At 39.4% G+C, this 21,361-nt stretch overlaps 1 protein-coding gene across 1 annotated transcript in view; it reads right to left on the reverse strand.

Annotated features, from left to right (window-relative positions):
- The window catches only part of LOC124519297 (S-adenosyl-L-methionine-dependent tRNA 4-demethylwyosine synthase TYW1), a 213,882-nt gene that overhangs the window by 134,666 nt on the left and 57,855 nt on the right, over window positions 1–21,361 (reverse strand). The window contains exon 10 of the mRNA XM_047089449.1: window positions 3,281–3,399. Within this exon, the coding sequence (XP_046945405.1) occupies window positions 3,281–3,399 (119 nt within the window). The remainder of the gene's footprint in view (window positions 1–3,280; window positions 3,400–21,361) is intronic.

Raw genomic sequence — 21,361 nt, forward strand, 5'->3', positions numbered from 1 at the left:
TAATTTGGTTGAGTTTCTTTTTAAGTTTATTTATTTTGAGAGAGAGAGAAAGAGCATGTGTGTGCATGCACACATGTCAGTAGGGAGAGGGGCAGTGAAGCAAAGAGAATCCCAAGCAGGCTCCATGCTGTCAGCACAGAGCCCAATGCAGGGCTTGAACTCACAAACCTTGAGATCATGACCTAAGCCAAAATCAAGAGTCAGATGTTTAACAAAATGAGCCACCCAGGTGCCTCCAATTTGGTTGAAATTTAAAAACAAAAATATTATCTCCCAAATCTAATTTATGTGTAATTTTTCTAAATATGTCTTTGGAAGCCATAATATAAATTAGAAAATATTTACAATTGAATAATAAAATTAAGTAATCAAGTCACAGGATACAAAATTAATACCCAGAAATTGGCTGCTTCTACACACTAGTAACACAGTAGCAGAAAGAGAAATTAACAAAACAATCCCATTTACAATGGTACCAAAAAGAATAAAATACGCAGGAATAAACTTAACCAAGGAGGTGAAAGACCTGTACTCTGAAAACCATAAAACACTTATGAAAGAAATTGAAGATGACACAAACAAATGGGAAGGCATCCCATGCTCATGGGTTAGAAGCACTAATATTGTCAGAATGTCCATACTATCCAAAGCTATCTACAGATTCAATATAATACCAACAGCATTTTTCACAGAACTAGAACAAATAATTATAAAATTTATATGGAACTATAAAACTTATATGGAATTTATATGGAACCTCAAAAGACCCAAATACCCAAAATAATCTTGAGAGAAAAGAAAAAAGCTAGAGGTATCACAATTCCAGATTTCAAGATGTACTACAAAGCTGCAGTAATCAAAACAGTACAGACACGAAAATAGACACATAGCTCAATGGAACATGATAGAGAGTCCAGAAACAAACCCAGGCTTCAATGGTCAGTTAATCTATGACAAAGGAGGAAAGAACATACAATGAGAAAAGGACAGTGTCCTCAATAAATGGTGCTGGGAAAACTGGACAGCCACGTGCAAAAGAATGAATCTGGATCACTTTCTATTTTTTTTTTAATTTTTTTAACATTTTATTTATTTTTGAGACAGGGAGAGACAGAGCATGAACAGGGGAGGGTCAGAGAGAGGGAGACACAGAATCTGAAACAGGCTCCAGGCTCTGAGCTGGCAGCACAGAGCCCGAAGCGGGGCTTGAACTCACAGACCGTGAGATCATGACCTGAGCCGAAGTCGGCCACTTAACCGACTGAGCCACCCAGGCGCCCCTGGATCACTTTCTTTTTTTTTTTTTTTTTTTTTTTTAATTTTTTTTTTTCAACGTTTATTTATTTTTTGGGACAGAGAGAGACAGAGCATGAACGGGGGAGGGGCAGAGAGAGAGGGAGACACAGAATCGGAAACAGGCTCCAGGCTCTGAGCCATCAGCCCAGAGCCCAACACGGGGCTCGAACTCACGGACCGCGAGATCGTGACCTGGCTGAAGTCGGACGCTTAACCGACTGCGCCACCCAGGCGCCCCTGGATCACTTTCTAACACCATAAACAAAAAGAAACTCAAAATGAATTAAAAACCTAAATGTGAGACCTGAAACCATAAAAAATTCCTAGAAGACAGCATAGGCAGTAATTTCTTTGACATCAGCCATAACAACATTTTTCTAGATATGTCTCCCCAAGTGAGGTTAACAAAAGCAAAATTAAACTACTGGGACTACAGCAAAAAAAAGAAAAGAAAAAAAAAAAACCTTCTGCACAGCAAAGGAAACAATCAACAAAACTAAAAGGCAACTACTAAATGGGAGAAGAAGTTTGTAAATATCTTCTGATAAGGGGTTAGTATCCAAAACATACAAAGAACGTGTACAACTCAACACCAAAAAGCAAATAATCTGATTTAAAATGGGCACAGGGCCTGAATGGGCAGTTTTTAAAAGAAGACATCCAGATGGCCAACAGACACATAAAAAAATGCTCAACATCACCAAGCATCAAGGAAATGCAAATCAACATCACAATGAGATATCACCTCCTACCTGTCAGAATAGCTAGAGTAAAAAAGACAGGAAATAACAAGCATTTGTGAGGGTGTGGAGAAAAAGGAACTCTTGTGCACAGTTGTTGGGAATGTAAATTGCTACAGCCACTGGGGAAAACAGTGTGGAGATTCTTTAAAAAATTATCAATAAAATTACCATATGATTCAATAATTCCACTACTGAGTATTTACCCAAAGGAAATGAGAAGATACATTCACCCCACTTTATTGCAGCATTATTTACAACAGCCACAATATGGAAGCAGCCCAAGTGTCCATCAACAGACACTTGGATAAAGAAGATGTGGTGTATACGTACAGTGGAATATTACTCAACCACCAAAAAGAATGAGGTGCCGCCGTGTGCTACAACTTGGACGGACCTCCAGGGTATCATGCTACGTGAAATAAGGCAGGCAGAGACAGACAAAGGCCATATATGATTTCATTTATGTGTAGCATCTAAAAACAAAACAAATGAATAAACAAAGATACAAACAAAAAGAATCAGAGCTATAAATACAGAGAACAAACTGATTTAGGTTGTCAGAGAGGAGAGGAATAAGGGATGGGCAAAATGGGTGAAGGAGAGTGATAGATACTGGCTTCCACTTACGGAATGAATAAGTCACAAAAATAAAAGGTGCAGACAAGGAAATAACATTCAAGCGCATTGTAACAATGCTGTATGGTGACGGACGAGAGTTATGCTTGTAAACACAGCATAAGGTATAAACTTGCTGAATCACTGTATCGCACACCTGAATCTACTGTGTGTGTCAACTATATTCAAATTAAAAAAATAATTGAAAAATAATTAACTAATCAAAATCTATGGAACATAGCTGAAGAAGTACTTAGATGAATATTCCTGATTAAGGATTTATAGAAGACTGAATATTAATGAGCTAACAGTCTAATTTAAGTTAGAAAAAGAACAGGGGAGTAAAACAAAAAAAAAAATAGACTACTGAACAAGATAACAAAGCTATGATGCAAAGGATTCACAAAGCTAAAATCTATGTCTTCAAAAAGACAAAAACTTGGCAAATCCCTGACAAAACTGGTTGAGGAAAAACAAATGCGTAAATATATAATATTAGAAAAGGAAATGGGGATTACTTCTAAAACCAGCAGAGCTTTAGGTAAATTTGAATGAAAGGCTGAACAGAAACTGATTATTACAGATGGTTACGGATTCAGTCACCACAGCCATTCATTTTTACTTACCGCCAACAGAAGACACATTTATTTGCACATGCCAAGCTTGGGGTAGTTTCCATGCAACGATGGCTTTCGATACCATAGAATGTATGTTTGTAGCAACCTCCTCTCCCTCGGAGCATCGACTGCAAAAGTAAAAAACAAATGATAATTTGAATAAAACCCTCAAGGCAAAGAAAACGCCAAGGCATCATTTTTAAGAAAAAAGGGTGCATTTCATAACCATAAATGCCCCTACGGTATCCGCATGATGCAGAAAATTAACATTATAGTGTTTTGATGGTGCTTTAAATTTTCTAAAACCCAATGAAATAAACCTATGAAAAAAAAAAAAAAAGAAATAAACCTATGATCCATTAACTCTGAAAGCCCTATAGAGAAGATGGCACTGATGCTTTCATTTTCAAATCCATTCAACCGCTTCAGATAGTATTAGTACAATAATATGTAATACCAAGGGATAGATAAGACAGGCTCCTAGAGGGGAGTAGCACTCCTAAGAAAGAGTATCTCTGCTTTGAGAAAGGGAGAGTGAGTAAGGGAATGCGTCCTAGAGCATATTCTATGTCAACTGAATGGTGGAACTTGAACATACTGAAACTGCTGAGGGGACAAGTGGCATGTGTGTTAAGAGACAGATTTTCCCCCAAAAAGGACACGATTTAATATGTGAGTGGTAAAACTGCGGTGAGTCTAGTAAGAATAAATAATTTGAAGAAATACTGTAAGATAAACTTAGAGTTGGAATCACAAGATATTATCAAGCTTTTTCAGATGTCATCAGAAAAATCCATCTAGAAACTCTGCAAGATAGGCCTGATTTCGGTAAAAGTGAAACCTGTGAGGAGGCTACGCAAAAAAGATCATGGTGAGTTGGCTCATATTATTGGAGGAAAGGGGAAGAGTGCTAAGGAGGTACAATCAAAGGTATTCTCCATTAGAGAGGCAAAACAAAGTCATCCAGGCAAAATGAAGTCATCCAAGATAATGGAGATGTTGCCTCATCTCAACTGTGACTGAAATATGATGGAATTAACAACAGGAAAAATGAGGAGACACAAGGAGCCCATATGTGTGCCTGTGCATGTGTGTATGTCTGTGTATACGCTACAACATCAGTGTGCTCTAACGTTATGATGCTATCCACAATGAAAGAAAGTTATAAAAAAAATCTACCAGCTTGATTATTATGTTGGTTAATCACAAAGTCTTTTATTTTATTTTTTCCTAATAGAAAAGCGTACTCCAGTCCATCACATTTGGTACTTGGATTAGGAAAACTAAGGAGCGAAGGAAAAATATTGTTCAAGATAACTACAAATTCTCTTCCAAGTTGCCAATAAAATATCCAGAAGGCAAACAAAACATTCAGATCTTGCAAACAGCACTGAAAACTAAAAATAAAAGCCCACTAAATGCCAAAATCACAGCATAATTACCACTAAATATCAGGCCAATGGGAAAACAAGGTTGAAGACCTGCACATTTCATTATTTACTGAAAGGTTAATATACCTGAAGCATGCCGTGTGTTGAATGTACAATAATGAACAAGACAGAGCCCCAACCATGATCTAGTTTGAGGAGGAAATGGCAAGTAAACAGGCAAAACGTGCAATACTATTATGCTAGGGTGATTGAATCAATCAAGATTCTTTTGCAAGCAACAGAAACGGACTCTGGCTAAAGAAAAGGGATTTGTTAAAAGGACCCCACAGATCACAGAATCTTTAGAAAGGCGGGAACGAAGGACGGCTGGCCACAGGACCACCCCTCAATCCCTCAGAAGCCATCTACTGTAAACGCCACCGCTCTGTGGCTACCATGACCACGACCACCCCTGAAATGGAGATGCCTCTGCCACGAGCCCAAGAATGAACCCTCCATGTCCCAGCCCTTCTGTCTCTCACTCCACACTCAAAGTCTTGGGCAAAGAGAATGACCAGCCTTGATGATACTGTTACACCCCCGCTGCCAGCACATGGTACCAGCAAACAGTATCTCTCCTCCTTAACTTCTGAAGCAGGCAATGGGCCCCTGCCCTAAACAAAGCTAATCCAAAAGGGAATTCCCCAAACATGAAAAGACCCAGATGCCGGGCAGGGCAAGCAGAGAAAAGACAAATGTCCAGTAAGGTATTACGAGAGCCTGAGAGATGGATGACTGACCCAGCCAGCCTCACCGGACAAGTGACAACTTCCCAGAGGTGTGATGTCCAAACAGCACTGAAGTAGTGATGAAAGGATAAAAGGATAAGAGAGACAGAGTCATGTGAGAAGAGGGATGACATGTTTCTCTTTTAAAAACGCTTTTTTTCTGGGGCACCTGGGTGGCTCAGTTAGTTGAGCATCCGACTCGGGGTTTGGGCTCAGGTCATGATCTCCCAACTGAGTTCAAGCCCCATACTGATTCTCTCTCTCTCCCTCTCTCTCTCTGCCCTCCACCACTCACGCTGTCTCTCTGAAAATAAATAAACTTAAAATTTTAAAACTGTTTTTTTTTTCTAAAAGTTGTATAGTTTTACTTTATTTACTGTAGTTCATGGCCCACGTTCAGTTAATTTTTATGTAAGATGTGAAGTTTAAAAGCAACGCGTGTATGTGTGCAGGTACTTCAGGTGTGTGCATTTTGGTGGTGGTTTTCTGCCTGTGGATGTCTAATTATCCCAACATTTGTTGAAAAGGTTATCCTTCCTCCAAGGAATTGCTTTTGCACCTTTGTAAAAAGTCGTTTAGGCATGTTTGTGGGTTTCCTTCTGGGATCTCTAACCTGTTCTGTCAATCTGTGGGTCTGATACGGTAAGCTATAATATCAGGATGTAGGATTCCTCCCATTTTCTTCTTCTTCCTCAACACTGTTTAGGCTCTTCTATTTCTACAAAAACCTTACTGGGATTTTAATAGGAATTACATTAAACCTATAGATCAATTTGGGGAAAACTGACATTTTGCTGTACTGAGTCCTCTAATGAAACAACATTTATTTAGATTTACATTTAGATTTTTATTTACATTTACACTTAGATTTTCATTGATTTCTGATCTGATATCTTGCCTCATTTCTAATGTAAGCATTTACTGCTGTAAATTTCCCTATGAGCACTGCTTGAGCTACAACCCACGTACAGTTTGTTTTGTTTTTATTACCATTCAGCTGTATGTTTTGGTTTTTTTTCCTTTTCTTTTGAGACTTCTTCTTTGACCCAGGGTTTATTTAGAAATGTGTTAATTAAACTCAAAAAACAACAGAGGTTGGAGAGGATGCAGAGAAAGGGGAACACGAACAAACAATCCTCAAATTTGTATGGAACCAGAAAAGACTCCAAATACCAAAAGCAATCCTGAAAAAGAAAACCAAATCTGGACGCATCACAATCCCAGACTTCAAGCTGTATTACAAAGCTGTAATCAAGAGAGTATGTATGGTACTGGCACAAAAACAGACACTCAGATCAATGGAACAGAATAGAGAACCCAGAAATGGACCCACAAACACATGGCCAACTAATCTTTGACAAAGCGGGCAAGAATATCTAATGGGATAAAGACAGTCTCCTCAGCAAATAGTGCTGGGAAAACTGGACAGCAAAGTGCAGAAAAATGAACCAGGATCACTTTCTTACACCATACACAAAAATAAACTCAAAATAAGATGGGAAGCCATCAAAATCCTCGAGGACAAAGCAGGCAAAAACCACTTTGACCTCAGCCACAGCAACTTCTTACTCAACACGTCTCTGGAGGCAAGGGAAACAAAAGCAAAAATGAACTATTTGGGACCTCATCAAAATAAAAACCTTCTGCACACCAAAGGAAACAATCAGCAAAACTAAAAGGCAACCAACGGAATGGGAGAAGATATTTGCAAATGACATATCAGATAAAGGTTTAGTATCCAAAATCTATAGAGAACTTCTAAAACTCAACACCCAAAAATCAAATAATCCAGTGAAGAAATGGGCAAAACACATGAATAGACACTTCTCCAAAGAAGACATCCAGATGGCCAACTGACACATGAAAAACGCTCCACATAGCTCATCATCAGGGAAATACAAACCAAAACCACAGTGAGATGCAACCTCACACCTGTCAGCATGGCTAACATTAACAACTCAGGCAACAACAGATGTTGGCAAGGATGTGGAGAAAGAGGATCTCTTTTGCATTGCTGGTGGGAATGCAAGCTGGTGCAGGCACTCTAGAAAACAGTATGGAGGTTCCTTAAAAAATTAAAAATAGAACTACGACCCAGCAATTGCACTACTGGGTATCTATTGAAGGGATACAGGTGTGCTGTTTCAAAGGGGCACATGCACCCCAATGTTTATAGCAGCGCTATCGACAATAGCCAAAGTATGGAAAGAGCCCAAACATCCATCAACGGGTGAATGGATAAAGAAGATGTGGTATAGATATACAATGGAGTATTACTCGGAAATCAAAAAGAATGAAATTTTGCCATTTGCAACTACTTGGATAGAACTAGAGGGTATTAAAAAACTAGTCAGAGAAAGATAAATATCATATGACTTCACTCATATGAGGAATCTAAGATACTAAATAGATGAACATAAGGGAAAGGAAGCAAAAATAATATAAAAACAGGGTGGCAGACAAAACATATGAGACTCTTAAATATAGAGATCAAACAGAGGGTTGCTGGAGGGGTTGTCGGGGGGGATGGGCTAAATGGGTAAGCAGCATTAAGGAATCTACTCCTGGAATCATTGTTGCACTATATAGGCTAACTTGGATGTAGATTTAAAAAATAAATTAATTTTAAAAAATAATAGAACTACCTACAACCCAGCAATTGCACTACTAGGTATTTACCCAAAGGATACAAAAAAGCTGATTCGAAGGGGCACATGCATCCCAATGTTTATAGCAGTATTATCAACAACCAAATTATGGAAAGAGCCCAAATGTCCACCAACTGATGAATGGATAAAGAAGATGTGGTGTATATACACAATGTAATATTACAGAAATCTTGCCATTTAGAACAACATGGATGGAACTAGAGTGTATTATCCTAAGCAAAATAAGTCAGAGAAAGACAAATATTGTATGATTTCACTCATATGTCGAATTTAAGAAACAAAACAGATGAACACAGTAGAAGGGAGGAAAAATAAGATAAAAACAGAGAGGGAGACAAACCATAAGGGACTCTTAAATACAGAGAACTGAGAATTGCTGGAGGGGAGGTGGGTAGAGGGAATGGGTTAAATGGGTCATTGCTATTAAGGAAGACACTTGATGGGATGAGCAGTGGGTATTATATGTAAACGATGAATCACTAAATTCTACTCCTGAAACCAATATTATTATTATTATTATTATTATTATTAGAAAGAAAGAAAGAAAGAGAAAAGAGAAGGAAGGAAGGAAGGAAGGAAGGAAGGAAGGAAGGAAGGAAGGAAGGAAGGGAGTTAGTTTAATTTCTATATAGTTAGAGATTTACCTTTCGATTCTATTAACTTCTAGCTTGTCCATTATGGTCAGGGAACAACTATATGATTTCAATTCTTGTAAACTCGTTGAGATTGTTCAATGGCCTAGAACATGGTCTGTCCTGGTCAATGTTCCAAAGGCACTTGAAAAAATATGTATTCTGCTGTTGCTGCATGGTATATTCTTTATCTGTCAATTAGATCCTATTAATCAACTATGTTGCTCAGATTTTCTAGAATCTTGTGATTTTTAGTCAAGTAGTTCCAGCAGAGGTTGAGAGGGGGTTAGTGCCCCCAACAAGAACTGTGAAGTTTTATTTTTATAAATTTCTCCATTCAACTAGGTCAGTTTTGAGCCTCCAATGTTTGGTATATACTCACTTAGTATGGATTATCATTTAATCATTATGAAATGTCATTCTCGGGGCGCCTGGGTGGCGCAGTCGGTTAAGCGTCCGACTTCAGCCAGGTCACGATCTCGCGGTCCGTGAGTTCGAGCCCCGCGTCGGGCTCTGGGCTGATGGCTCAGAGCCTGGAGCCTGTTTCCGGTTCTGTGTCTCCCTCTCTCTCTGCCCCTCCCCCATTCATGCTCTGTCTCTCTCTGTCCCAAAAATAAATAAACGTTGGGAAAAAAAAAATTAAAAAAAAAAAAAAAAAAGAAATGTCATTCTCTGTCTCTAGAGAAAGTGTCTTTGCTCTGAGGTCAACTTAACCTGATATTTACACAGGCAAACCTGCTTTTTGGATTATTGTCAGCATGGTATATGGCTTTCTATCATTTTACTCAACCCACCCATGTCACAAAATTTGAAGGGAGCTTCTCACAGACATCATATCTTGGAGTCCTGTTTTTTTTACAGGACTATTTTGCCAATAGCTATCACTTGATTGGTACACTTAGAATTGTATTTGAAGCAATTACTGATACACTAGCCCTTAAGTCTGCTATTTTCTTATGCTTCCTGCTTGTTTCCTCTCATTCTCATACCTGTTACTCTTTCTTGATTTCCTGCAGGTTACGTAAACATGTTTTGGGATTACATCTTAATTTAACTTGTTTTTTGGCGTATCCTTTTGTAAATATTTGTAGTTGTTTGTAGCTCTTTGTATAGTGTTTGCAGTGGTTATTCTGAGTGTTACATACATATACGTGACATGTATATACTGTATGTGTAGTATATTTACATATATACATGACTTATTATAGTCTGCTGGTATTAACATTTTATACCTCAAGTGAAGTATGGAAACATCACTTCCATTCAAGTCCCTTTAACTTTCCTTCTTTTATTTTTTTTTAATTTTCTTAATGTTTATTTATTTTTGAGAGAGAGAGACAGAGTGCGAGCAGGGAAGGGTCAGAGAGAGAGGGAGACACAGAATCCGAAGCAGGCTCCGGGCTCTGAGCTGTCAGCAGAGCTGACATGAACTGAGAATCATGACTTGAGCTGAAGTTAGATGCTTAACTGACTGAGCCACCCAGGCACCGCTAACTTTCCCTCTTTTAAATTAAATGTTTTTTCAGGGGCGCCTGGGTGGCGCAGTCGGTTAAGCGTCCGACTTCAGCCAGGTCACGATCTCGCGGTCCGTGAGTTCGAGCCCCGCGTCAGGCTCTGGGCTGATGGCTCGGAGCCTGTTTCCGATTCTGTGTCTCCCTCTCTCTCTGCCCCTCCCCCGTTCATGCTCTGTCTCTCTCTGTCCCAAAAATAAATTAAATGTTTTTGCCCTGAGTATTACATGGTATCTTAATTTTTGTTTCAATCATCAAATGCGATTTATAAGAATCATGAGAAAAATTATCATCTGCTGCATGGACCCATATTTCTGATCTTCCCATCATTCTTTCTGACTTCCTGCTGCTCTAATAATCTTTCTTCTATCATTTCAGTAGGTTAGAAGAACTTCGTTTAGTCAGTTTTTAAGAGCAGATCAGCCAACAACAAATTCTTTGTTCTCTTGCATGCATGTCTGTACTTAATCTTCATTCTGGAAGGACAGCATGGCCAGATACAGAATTAATGGTCGCCAGCTCTTCTCTTACAACATTTGAAAACCGTACCGCCTCCCTCTGGCCTCCATGAATTCAGATGAGAAATCTGGTGCCAAATTAACATTACTACATCATTTATCGCTAGCATCTGTCACGATTTTTTCTTTTTTACTTTTCAGATCCATTAATTCTAAGAGGTCTTGGTGTGGATTTCTTTCGTTTTATCCCACTTGGGGTTTGTGCTCTTTGTTGTTCAGAGGGGGTAAATTCTATTGACCTGTTTACAGATCATTCTGTTGATCTAGTGAGGCCACTGATGCTATCTATCCTCTATCATCTCCACTCTACTACTGAGCCCATTTGGTTTTTTATTTGTTACTGTGTTTTTCAATTTTAAAATTCCCCCTTGGTTCTTTTTATAATTTCCATTTCTTTGCTGGGATTTTTTATTTTTCATTTGTTTCCAGAGAATTTGTAACTGACTGCTGAAGCACCTGTATGACAGCTGCTTTAAAATCCTTGTCAGATTATTCCATCATCTGATTCATCTGGTGTTGGTATCAGTTCATTATCTTTTCTCGTTCAAGTTGTGATTTTCTTGGTTCTCGGTATGACAGGTGATTTTTATTGCATTCTAGACATTCTGTCTACTATGTCAGGGGACTCTAGATCCTATTTAATTACTTTATTTCAGGAGGCAGTCACCTGAGCATACAGGTCTTTTGTGTGCTGTGGTTCCAGTGTCAAAGTTTAATTTTCCAAACCTTTGCTGTGTAACTTTGCTTGGGATCCCACTCACTGATCTCTGCTGTTACCATCTGCAGAGGTAGAAGGGGTTCCTCTAGGATGGCTCGCTGGGAGGTCTCGAAGGAGTGAGGAGGCCAGGTCAGCTGGCTTCCCAGGGTAGGCTGCTCATGCAGCAAAGTTCCTCCGTGATTGCCCCCGACAACCCCAGGAATTGAGTGGGAGAGGGAATCTTAGGCTCACAGGGACAAAGAGGCTTCCCCAGCTAGACCACTTCCCCACTGATGCCACTTGCCAGGGCCACCCAGCCACCATGTTCTCTCTCCATTGGGAAAGGAAGCCTCAGGCCCTGCAGGGATGGAAAGCATTTCACAAGTCAGGTCACTTGTTGGAAAAGTAGGTGGTGGGAAGGGATCTCTCTCTTTCCACTTTCACTTGGCCACCCTCGTATCTCTTAACAGGAAAGCAGAATTTCAGGTCCAACAGGAATGGAGACCACTTGTGCTAGCCACTTCCTGTTAGTGGGACTCCCAGCTGATCTCCTTGGCAGTGGTACTGGGCCTGCCCGATCCTGTTGGAGGGACTCTCGTTCCATACTGGGAATAAATGAGACTCCTTAGGTGGTTTTCTGTTGCAAGATTAAGGATTAGGAAACATGGGGTTTGAGTTGCGCTCAGAGATGGGAGATGTAAAACATCCTGCTGCTGTACTGCCCCTCCACTCCTGGGGTCTCAAACCAGGCAGCCTTCCTCTTACCACCTTTCAAAGTTCTCATCTGGTTTTTGTTTCCCAGGGTTCCAGGGTTGTGCACAGCAGGAAGGAACAGGGAGAAAGGGGTTTCTGCCCTCTTTTCCAGACCACAAATCCTCAGACATTACATTTTGAAAGGAAGTACTCTCACATCTGAAAACTAGTAAATAAGCAGGCTGGAAAGGGAACAAGATCTGAGAGTAACACATACTTAGAATTAAATCTACGTGATGGATCTGGGTGGAAATTATAGATAGCCTCAGATTCATTAATCCATGAATTCCTGGCGTCAAACGGCAAATGAGAGCCTGAGAAAATACAACGGCAGCCAGCAGCCACACTGAATGAATGCAGGACACTATCAGCAGGCAGGCTCTGTGCACATCAATTTGGAGATGGGGGTGCAGGGAGAAGAATGGAGGTGGGATGCTGAGAGACAGATCTCCATGGGTCTCTCTCCCTCTGAATATCTTGCAAGCAGCACTAATTGCCCTCTAGACTATCTTTTCAAAAAGGTTTGTATAGTGAAGAGCCTTAGAAGATCTACTGTCTCTCTAGAGCAAACCACATATCTGTTTATTGTCCAGGATAATAAAGATGTGTCCCTCTATGGCAAAGGTCAGGCAGGAATATCATCAACTATAAAAGTTTCATTTTCCTTAAACTTGGGGTTCCTCTCCTGTAACATACATAACACATGTTACCTGGCCCTTCTACAGCTGCTTCACAGGAACTGGGGGCTCAGGAACCAGAGCAAATAATGATATTCTGGCTACAGCTATTATTATAATGTACCATCCATGCTTTCTGCCAGCATCCATGACACTCTAGCCGGCTAACCTGTTAGCTTGCAAGAAGGGTAAAATTTCAGACTCTAATTTGTGACAGAGAATGGAGAACTCAATGCAGACGTCAATAAACTATAGTCCATGGGACAAAAACATCCATTTCTGTAAATAAAGTCTTGTCGGAACACTGTCACCCAAACTTGTTTACTTACTGCCTATGGCTGCTTTTCTGCTACAATGGCAGAACCAAGAAGTCACAACACAGATCAGATGACCCACAAATGTTAAAAAGTCACTACCTGGCCCTTCAAGGAAAACTCTGCTGGCCCCTGACTTAGATATCTCTTTCATTTTCTAGAACAAAATAAACTCCAAACTGATTAAACTGTTAAAAAAAGTACTAATGGGAGAAGAATTGGGGGAAAGGTGGAGGGGCAGAGCTGGAATCAGTCCCCCGACCTGGACAACATCTGCACTGGCAGAATCTATCTGATGGAACTATTTCGGAACTCACTGCTGAAGGCTTGCAACTTCCAGGTAAAGGCTGGAACAGTTCATTTCAGCTCTTAGCACAGTAGGAGCTCCCCAGCCCCCAGCCCCAGCCATTTGGCAGACAGCTGTGCATGTGTTCCCGGGGCAGCTTGCACATAGCTAGGGCAGGCAAAAAGGACCCTGTCCTGCAAAATACTGGGGACCTGTGTTCTGACTACTAATTGCAGCTTCTGATCATGGAAGTACAGAGAGGTGCGCGGCCATCGTTGCTCCTCTCCCCATTTTTGCAGGGCCCTACCCCTCCAGCTCAAGTGACTGCCAGGAGATTGGAAGGACCGCTACCTATTTTGATCCCCCTTGACTTTTCGCTGTCACCCTTTCAGGAGCCAGATGTTAAAAATTAGGATATTCAAAACAACTGAATATCACCTTCAGGGAAAAATAGAAAGTCACTGTGCGTGCCCAAGGAAAGGCTCAGGAAACACATAGTTAACATATTAAGTTTATACCTCAGCCTAATCCTTACAGAGAGAGCATACAAAACTCAATAAAACAAAAACAACAACAAAAAACAGCAAACCCTGTACAAGGGGGAGAATCTGATTTCCAGAGTTACCACACGATGAGCTTCAGATGTCCACAACAAAGACACAGGAAGTATGTCCCATTCAAAGGGAAAAAAATAATTCAACAGAACCTATTCCTGAAAAATACTTTATGGCAGATACACTAGACAGACTTTAAAAACACTGTCCTAAAGATGCTCCAAGAACTACAGGAAGATGTGGAAAAAATCAACAAAACAACATATGAACAAAATGGAAATATCAGTAAAGAGCTAAGAAGCCTAAAAAGAAACCAAAAAGAAATTCTGGAGCTGAAAAGTATAATAATTGAAATGAAAAATTCACTAGAGATACTCAAGGGCAGATTTGAGCAGGCAGAAGAATCAGTGAACTTGGAGGTAAGAAGATGGAAATTACCAAGGCTGAGGAGCACAAAGAAAAGCGAAAAGAGCTCAAGGGACCTGTGGGACACATCAGGCAGAACAACACGCACTTCACAGGTGCCCCAGGAGAAAAGAGCCAGAGGCAGAGAGAATATATGAAGAAATAGTAGCTGGAAACTTCCCAAATTTGATGACAGTCATAAATATAAACATCTGAGAAACCCAACAAACTCCAAGTAAGATGAACTCAAAGAGACCTACACCAAGACACATTATACTCGAAGTTTCCAAAGGGAAAGACAAAGAATCAACCTTGAAAGTGGCAAGAGAAAAGTGAATCATCACATACAAGGGAACATTCATAAGATTATGGGCAGATTTCTCATCTGAAACTCAGGGGGTCAGAAGGCAATGGACCAATATACTCAAAGTGCTAAAAGGAAAAAAACACTATAAACCAAGAATCCTATATCTGGCAAAACTGTCCTTCAGAAGTGAGGGAGAAATCAAGACATTTCCAGAGGAATAAAAGTTGAGGCAGTTCATGACCACTAGACCTGCCCCGAGCATTTCTTGCTCAAGGGATTTCTGCAGGTGAAATGAAAGGACAGCAGGCAGGACCCCAAAGCCAGATGGAGACGTAAAGTTCTCAATAAAGGTAAATATAGGGGAACTGTGAAAGCTGGTGTTATTGTAACAATGGTTTGTAGCTTTTTTTTCCTACTTGATTTAAGAGACTAATATGTATTAAAAAAATTATTAGTGTAAGGCTGGTATTACTGTAACTTTGGTTTATAATTCCAAATCTTGTTCTCTACATGATTTAGATGACTGCATTTAAAGGAGTTATTAGTTTACATTTCTGGGCTCACAATGTGTAAAGATGTAATTCTGTGGCACCAATAACTGAAAAGGGTGGAGACAGAGCTATAAAGGTGCAGTTTTTGTATGTTATTGAAGTTAAGCTACAATAAATTTAAATTAAAATGTTATAACTTTAAGATGTGAAATGTTATCCCCATGGTAACCACAAAGAAAACAGCTATAGAATATACACAAAAGGAAATTAAGAAGGAATTTAAACATTTCACTACAAAAAAATCACTAAAAAAGACAAAAAGGTAGAAAATGAGGGACAAAAATGCAGTAGGGCACACAGGAAAAAAAAAAAAAGAGCACAACGACAGAAGTAAGCCCCCCTTATAGTAATTACTTTAAATTTAAATGGATTAAACTCTAATCAAAAGATGGGAGATTGGCAGAATGCATAAAAATACATGATCCAGGGGCACCTGAGTGGCTTGGTCGGTTAAGACTCTGACTAGTGGTTTCAGCTGAGGTCATGATCTCATGGTTCTTGAGTTCGAGCCCCGCGTTGGGATTCTCCCTCTCCCTCCCAGCTTGCTCAAAATGAACTTAAAAAAAAAAAAAAAAAAACTACACAATCCAACTCTGCTGTATACAAGAGACTCACTGTACATCCAAAGACACACACAGGTCAGAAGTTAAAGGATGGAAAGATATTCTGTGCAAACAGTAACCATAAGAGAGCAGGAGTGGCTATACTCTCATCAGACAAAAAAGACTTCAAATTGAAAAAAGATTACATTGGGGCATATGACTTCAGCTCAGGTCACGATCTCACAGCTCGTGGGTTCAAGCCCCACATCAGGCTCTGTCAGCACAGAGCCTGGACCCTGCTTCAGATTCTGTGTCTCCCTATCTCTGCCCCTCCTCCGCTCGTGCTCTGTGTGTCGCTCTCTCTCAAAAATAAATAAATATTTTAAAAAGTTAAAAAAAAAAAGAATTACAAGGAACCAAAGACATTATATATTATAAAAGATTCAAAACAGCAAGATATAACAATTACAGACATTTATACACCAAATGACAGATCTTCAAAATATATGAAGCAGAAATGGATAGAGTTGGAGGGAGAAAAAGACAGCTCTACAATAACTGTTGGAGACTTCAATGAAGAGAACAACCAGAGAGAAGACAAGGAAGGAAACACAGGACTTCACAAAAAAGACCAGCTAGATCTAAGAGACGTATGCAGAACACTCCACACAATTAACAACAGATACACATTCTTCTCCACTAAGCATCGGACATTTCTAGGATAGACCATTAATTAGGCCAAAAATAAAGTCTTAACAGATTTTTTTAATTTTTTTTAACACTTATTTATTATAATATTGAGAGAGAGACAGAGCATGAGTATGGGAGGGGCAGAGAAAGAGGGAAACACAGAATCTGAAGCAGGCTCCATGCTCTGCACTGTCAGCACAGAGCCCGATGCAGGGATCTAATTCACAAACCGGGAGATCATGAACTGAGCCAAAGTCAAACACTCAACCGACTGAGCCACCCAGGCGCCCCAAGTCTTAATAGATTTTAAGAGATAGAGATCATACCAACCATCTTCTCTGACCACAATGCAATGGAGTTAGAAATCAGTAACATAAAGAAAACTGGAAAGTTCACAAAATAATGGAAATTAAACTGCACACTTTACACTTTTAAACAACCAATGGATCAAAGAAGAAATCAAGGGGCGCCTGGGTGGCGCAGTCGGTTAAGCGTCCGACTTCAGCCAGGTCACGATCTCGCGGTCCGTGAGTTCGAGCCCCACGTCGGGCTCTGGGCTGATGGCTCAGAGCCTGGAGCCTGTTTCCGATTCTGTGTCTCCCTCTGTCTCTGCCCCTCCCCCGTTCATGCTCTGTCTCTCTCTGTCCCAAAAATAAATAAATGCTGAAAAAAAAATTAAAAAAAAAAAAAAAAAAAAGAAGAAATCAAAAGGGAAATTAGAAAATACTTAAGAGATGAATGAAAATGAAAAACAAACATACCAAAATTTATGGGATGCATCAAAAGCAGTGCTAAGGGAGAAATTTACAGCTATAACTGCTTATATTAGGAAGGAAGGAAGGAAGGAAGGAAGGAAGGAAGGAAGGAAGGAAGGGAGTTCAAATCAACAACCTAACTTTACAACTTAAGGAATTAGAAAAAGAATGAACAGGGCGCCTGTGGCTCAGTTGGCTGAGTTTCCGACTTCAGCTCAGGTCATGATCTCACGGTCTGTGAGTTCAAGCCCCGCGTCAGGCTCTGTGCTAACAGCTCAGAGCCTGGAGCCTGCTTCAAGATTCTGTGTGTGTGTCTCTCTCTCTGACCCTCCCCCATTCATGCTCTGTCTCTCCCTGTCTCAAAAATAAAATAAAACATTTAAAAAAAATTTTTTAATAAAAGAAAAAGAATGAACAAATCCAAAACTAGCAGAAGGAATGAAATAATGACGATTAGATCAATGAAACAGACAATAGAAAAACAACAGATAAAAATCAACAAAACAAAAGTGAGTTTTTCAAAAAGACTGACAAAAATCAACAAACCTTTAGCTACATGGGACTCAAAAAAAGAGAGAAGACCCAAATTACTAAAATCAGTAATGAAAGTGGGGACATTACTACCAATTCTACAGAAATAAAAAAGATATGAGAGTACTATGAACAAATGTATGCCAAGAAATTGGATAAACTAGCTGAAATGGACAAATTTCTAGAAACACAAAACCTACCAGAAATCACAAAGAAAAAGAAAACCTGTATAAGACCTATCGCTAATAAGAAGACTGAATCAGTAATCACCAATCTCCCAGCAACCACAACAAAAGCCCAAGATCTGATTTCTTCACTGGGTGAATTCTACCAAGGACTTAAAGAACTAATACCAATCAAAAAATGGGCAAAGAATAGACATTTCCCCAAAGAAAATACACAAATGGCCAATAAGCGCGTGAAAAGATGCTCACCAACACTAACAATCAGGGAATGCAAATCAGAACTACAATGATACCTCACATCCATTAGGATGGCTATCATCCAAAACCAAAAACAAAGCAAGTGTTGGTGAGGATGTACAAAACTGGAACCCCTGTATACTGTTGATGGGAATGCAAAATGGTATAGCTCCAGTGTTAAACAGTATGGAGGCTCCTCAAACAACTAAAAATTGAATTCCCATATAACCCAGCAATTCCACTTTTGTGGATGTAGCCAAAAGATTTGAAAACAGGATCAAAGAGATATTTGTACACCCATGTTCACAGCAGCATTGTTCATAACAGCTAAAACATGGAAGCAACCCAAGTGTTTATCAACACAAAAATGATGAAGAAAAATATGATATATGTACATACAATGGAATATTATTCAAACTTAAAAAGGAAAGAAATTCTAACACATGCCACAACATGGATGAACCCTGAGGACACTATGCTAAGTCAAATAAGCCAGTCACAAAAAGACCAGCACTGTATGATTTCACTTATTTGAGATACTCAGAGTAGTCAAAATCATAGAAGCAGAAAATATGGTGGTTGCCAGGGGCTGTGGAGAGGGAAGAATAGGAAGTTAGTGTTTAATAGGTATAAAGTTTGTTTTGCAAGATTAGGACTTATGGGGATGGATGGCGGTGACAGCTGCATAAGGTAAAGTATTTAATACCACTGAACCATATACTTAAAAGTGGCTAAGTTGGGAAACTTTAACAGAATAAAAAAAAAAACTTAGTCTTAAAAAGTAGTACAAAGACAGAAGTCACTAGGGGGGCCTGGGTGGCTCGGTCAGTTAACCATCCAACTTCAGCTCAGGTCATAACCTCATGGTTCATTGGTTCGAGGCCGAGTCAGGCTCTGTGCTGACAGCTCAGAGCCTGGAGCCTGCTTCGGATTCTGTGACTCCTTCTCTCTCTGCCCCTCCCACACACACTCTCTCTCACTCAAAAATAAATAAACATTAAAAAATTAAAAAAAAAAAAAAGAAGTCCCCATTTTCTAAATCCCTGGGTGAGAAAGAATTCCATAAGCTTAAAAAAATAGAAAAAACCACAAAGGCAACATTAAATGAATAAAAATAAACAAAAATATAAAATTTAAGCACATCAAACAACCACCACCACCTCCAAAGGGGCAAAAAATAGACTAGGAAAATTTTTTTTTTTCAATTTTCTCTTTTTAAAGCTTATTTATTTTGAGAGAGACAGAGATAGCACAAATTAGGGAGGGGCAGAGAGAGAGAGAGAGAGAGAGAATCCCAAGTCCCCGATGTGGGGCTCGAACCCACAAAGCTGCAAGATCATGACCTGAGCTGAAACAAGAGTCACACGCTTAATAACCGACTGAGCCATCCAGGCACCCCTAGGAAAAATTTTTTCAATAAATGATAGATCCAGACTTTAACAGCTTTACAAACAGTTCATAGGAAATTATAAGGAAAGATAGTTAGCAAACCTTTTCCATTTGTAATATCATTTCTAGGACTCTAAATAATCTAAATGCACACAAAGCTTTATATAAAAACACATTCTTCACATAATTGCTTATATTAGAGGGAGGAAAAAAACACATCACCAGGTGAATGCCAAATTAAATTATGGCACTTTCATCAATAATTACATAGTCACTATGCTTCGGAAAGATTTTTCAATAGGAAAAATGCTTGTTATAATGTTCAGTGAAAAAAATTGATACAAAATTTCATATACAATATGATTTCAAATACATAAAAACATGCATAAAGGTGAATAGTAAAAAAAGGCTGAAAGAAAATACACTTTAAGATTTATGTAAGGTAGAATGTAAGTTTTATTTTCTATATTTTTCTTATTGTTTACAAAAGGACATGTGTTATTTTAATAATAAACAAAAGCAGTTTTGCTAAGGAAAAATGATTTGAATGAGAAACTTGCATAGCATCATCCACAAGTCTGTGAATCTTTTCACTAAATATAAGGTCACAGATTTAAGCACCGTCTGATTATATTTTTTTCGCCAGAATGTGCTAGCTTTTCCAACTGCTATCTGCGTAATTCATCACCATGCACCCTACTTCACACTATTCTCAAGTGCTGATGATGTGCTTTTTCACCACTTACTTGTGGCTGAGCATTTCAATAAGACTTATAGACATTCCCCTCCCACAACTGATTGTGTTCTGGCAGAACTCACTGCATAGGAACAATTATACGAATAACTGGGAATTTCTCATCAGAAACCAATGAAGACCAGACAACCATGGAGGAGTATCTCTGAAGTGCTAAAAGAAAGGCTGTCAATCCACAATTCTACACGCAGCAAAAACAAAGAATGAAAGCAAAATACTGACATCCTCAGGTCAAGAAAAACTAAGAATTCACTGCCACCTGACCTACTCTGAGACATACTAAAGGAAGCCAAGGCAGACAGATGGGGAAAGGCTAGTATGCAACCACTAATCAAAACAAAGCTAGGATATCTGAATTAACATCAGACAATTTAACTTCTAAACAAGGACCCCTACCATAGGTAACAAGGGACATTACATAATGATAAAAGTGTAGATTCACCATGCAGACCTAAGAGTCCTAAGTGTGAATGTACCTAACATCAGAGCTTCTATGTACATGAGGCAAAAACTGATACAAAAGAAACGGGCAAATCCACAATGAGAGCTGGAGTTTTCCACACTCCTCTCTAACGGAACGAGACTGAAAATCTGTAAGGATATAAAAACTATTACCAAGTCAACCTCTGATCTGGGTTTGGGTTTACTGGAGTTTTATCTGGGGCTGGGGAGAGGGAAACAGGAAAAGACGTACAGGAAAGACAGGAGAGGGACCCTTTTCACCAAGCTGAATTACAAAATCAGTGAAGGCAGGCATCTCTCACATCCCCATTACCTTGCACTTGTCTCTGAGCACAGAGAATATATGCCGACAGACTAACCATGGGTATAGCACAGCCACATTTCCATTTCTCCTACTCCCTGTGCCATGTGACTTGTGATTTTTCTATAATACCTTTGCTACTTAACAGTAATAAAGCCACAACCACAAAGGAAAGTAAAAGGGCCATATCATATGTGATATATGCTATACAT

Source organism: Lynx rufus, unplaced genomic scaffold, assembly GCF_022079265.1.
Source record: "Lynx rufus isolate CCGP_SWC_20201006 ecotype Redwood Valley unplaced genomic scaffold, mLynRuf1.p SCAF_27, whole genome shotgun sequence".
NCBI lineage: Eukaryota > Metazoa > Chordata > Mammalia > Carnivora > Felidae > Lynx > Lynx rufus.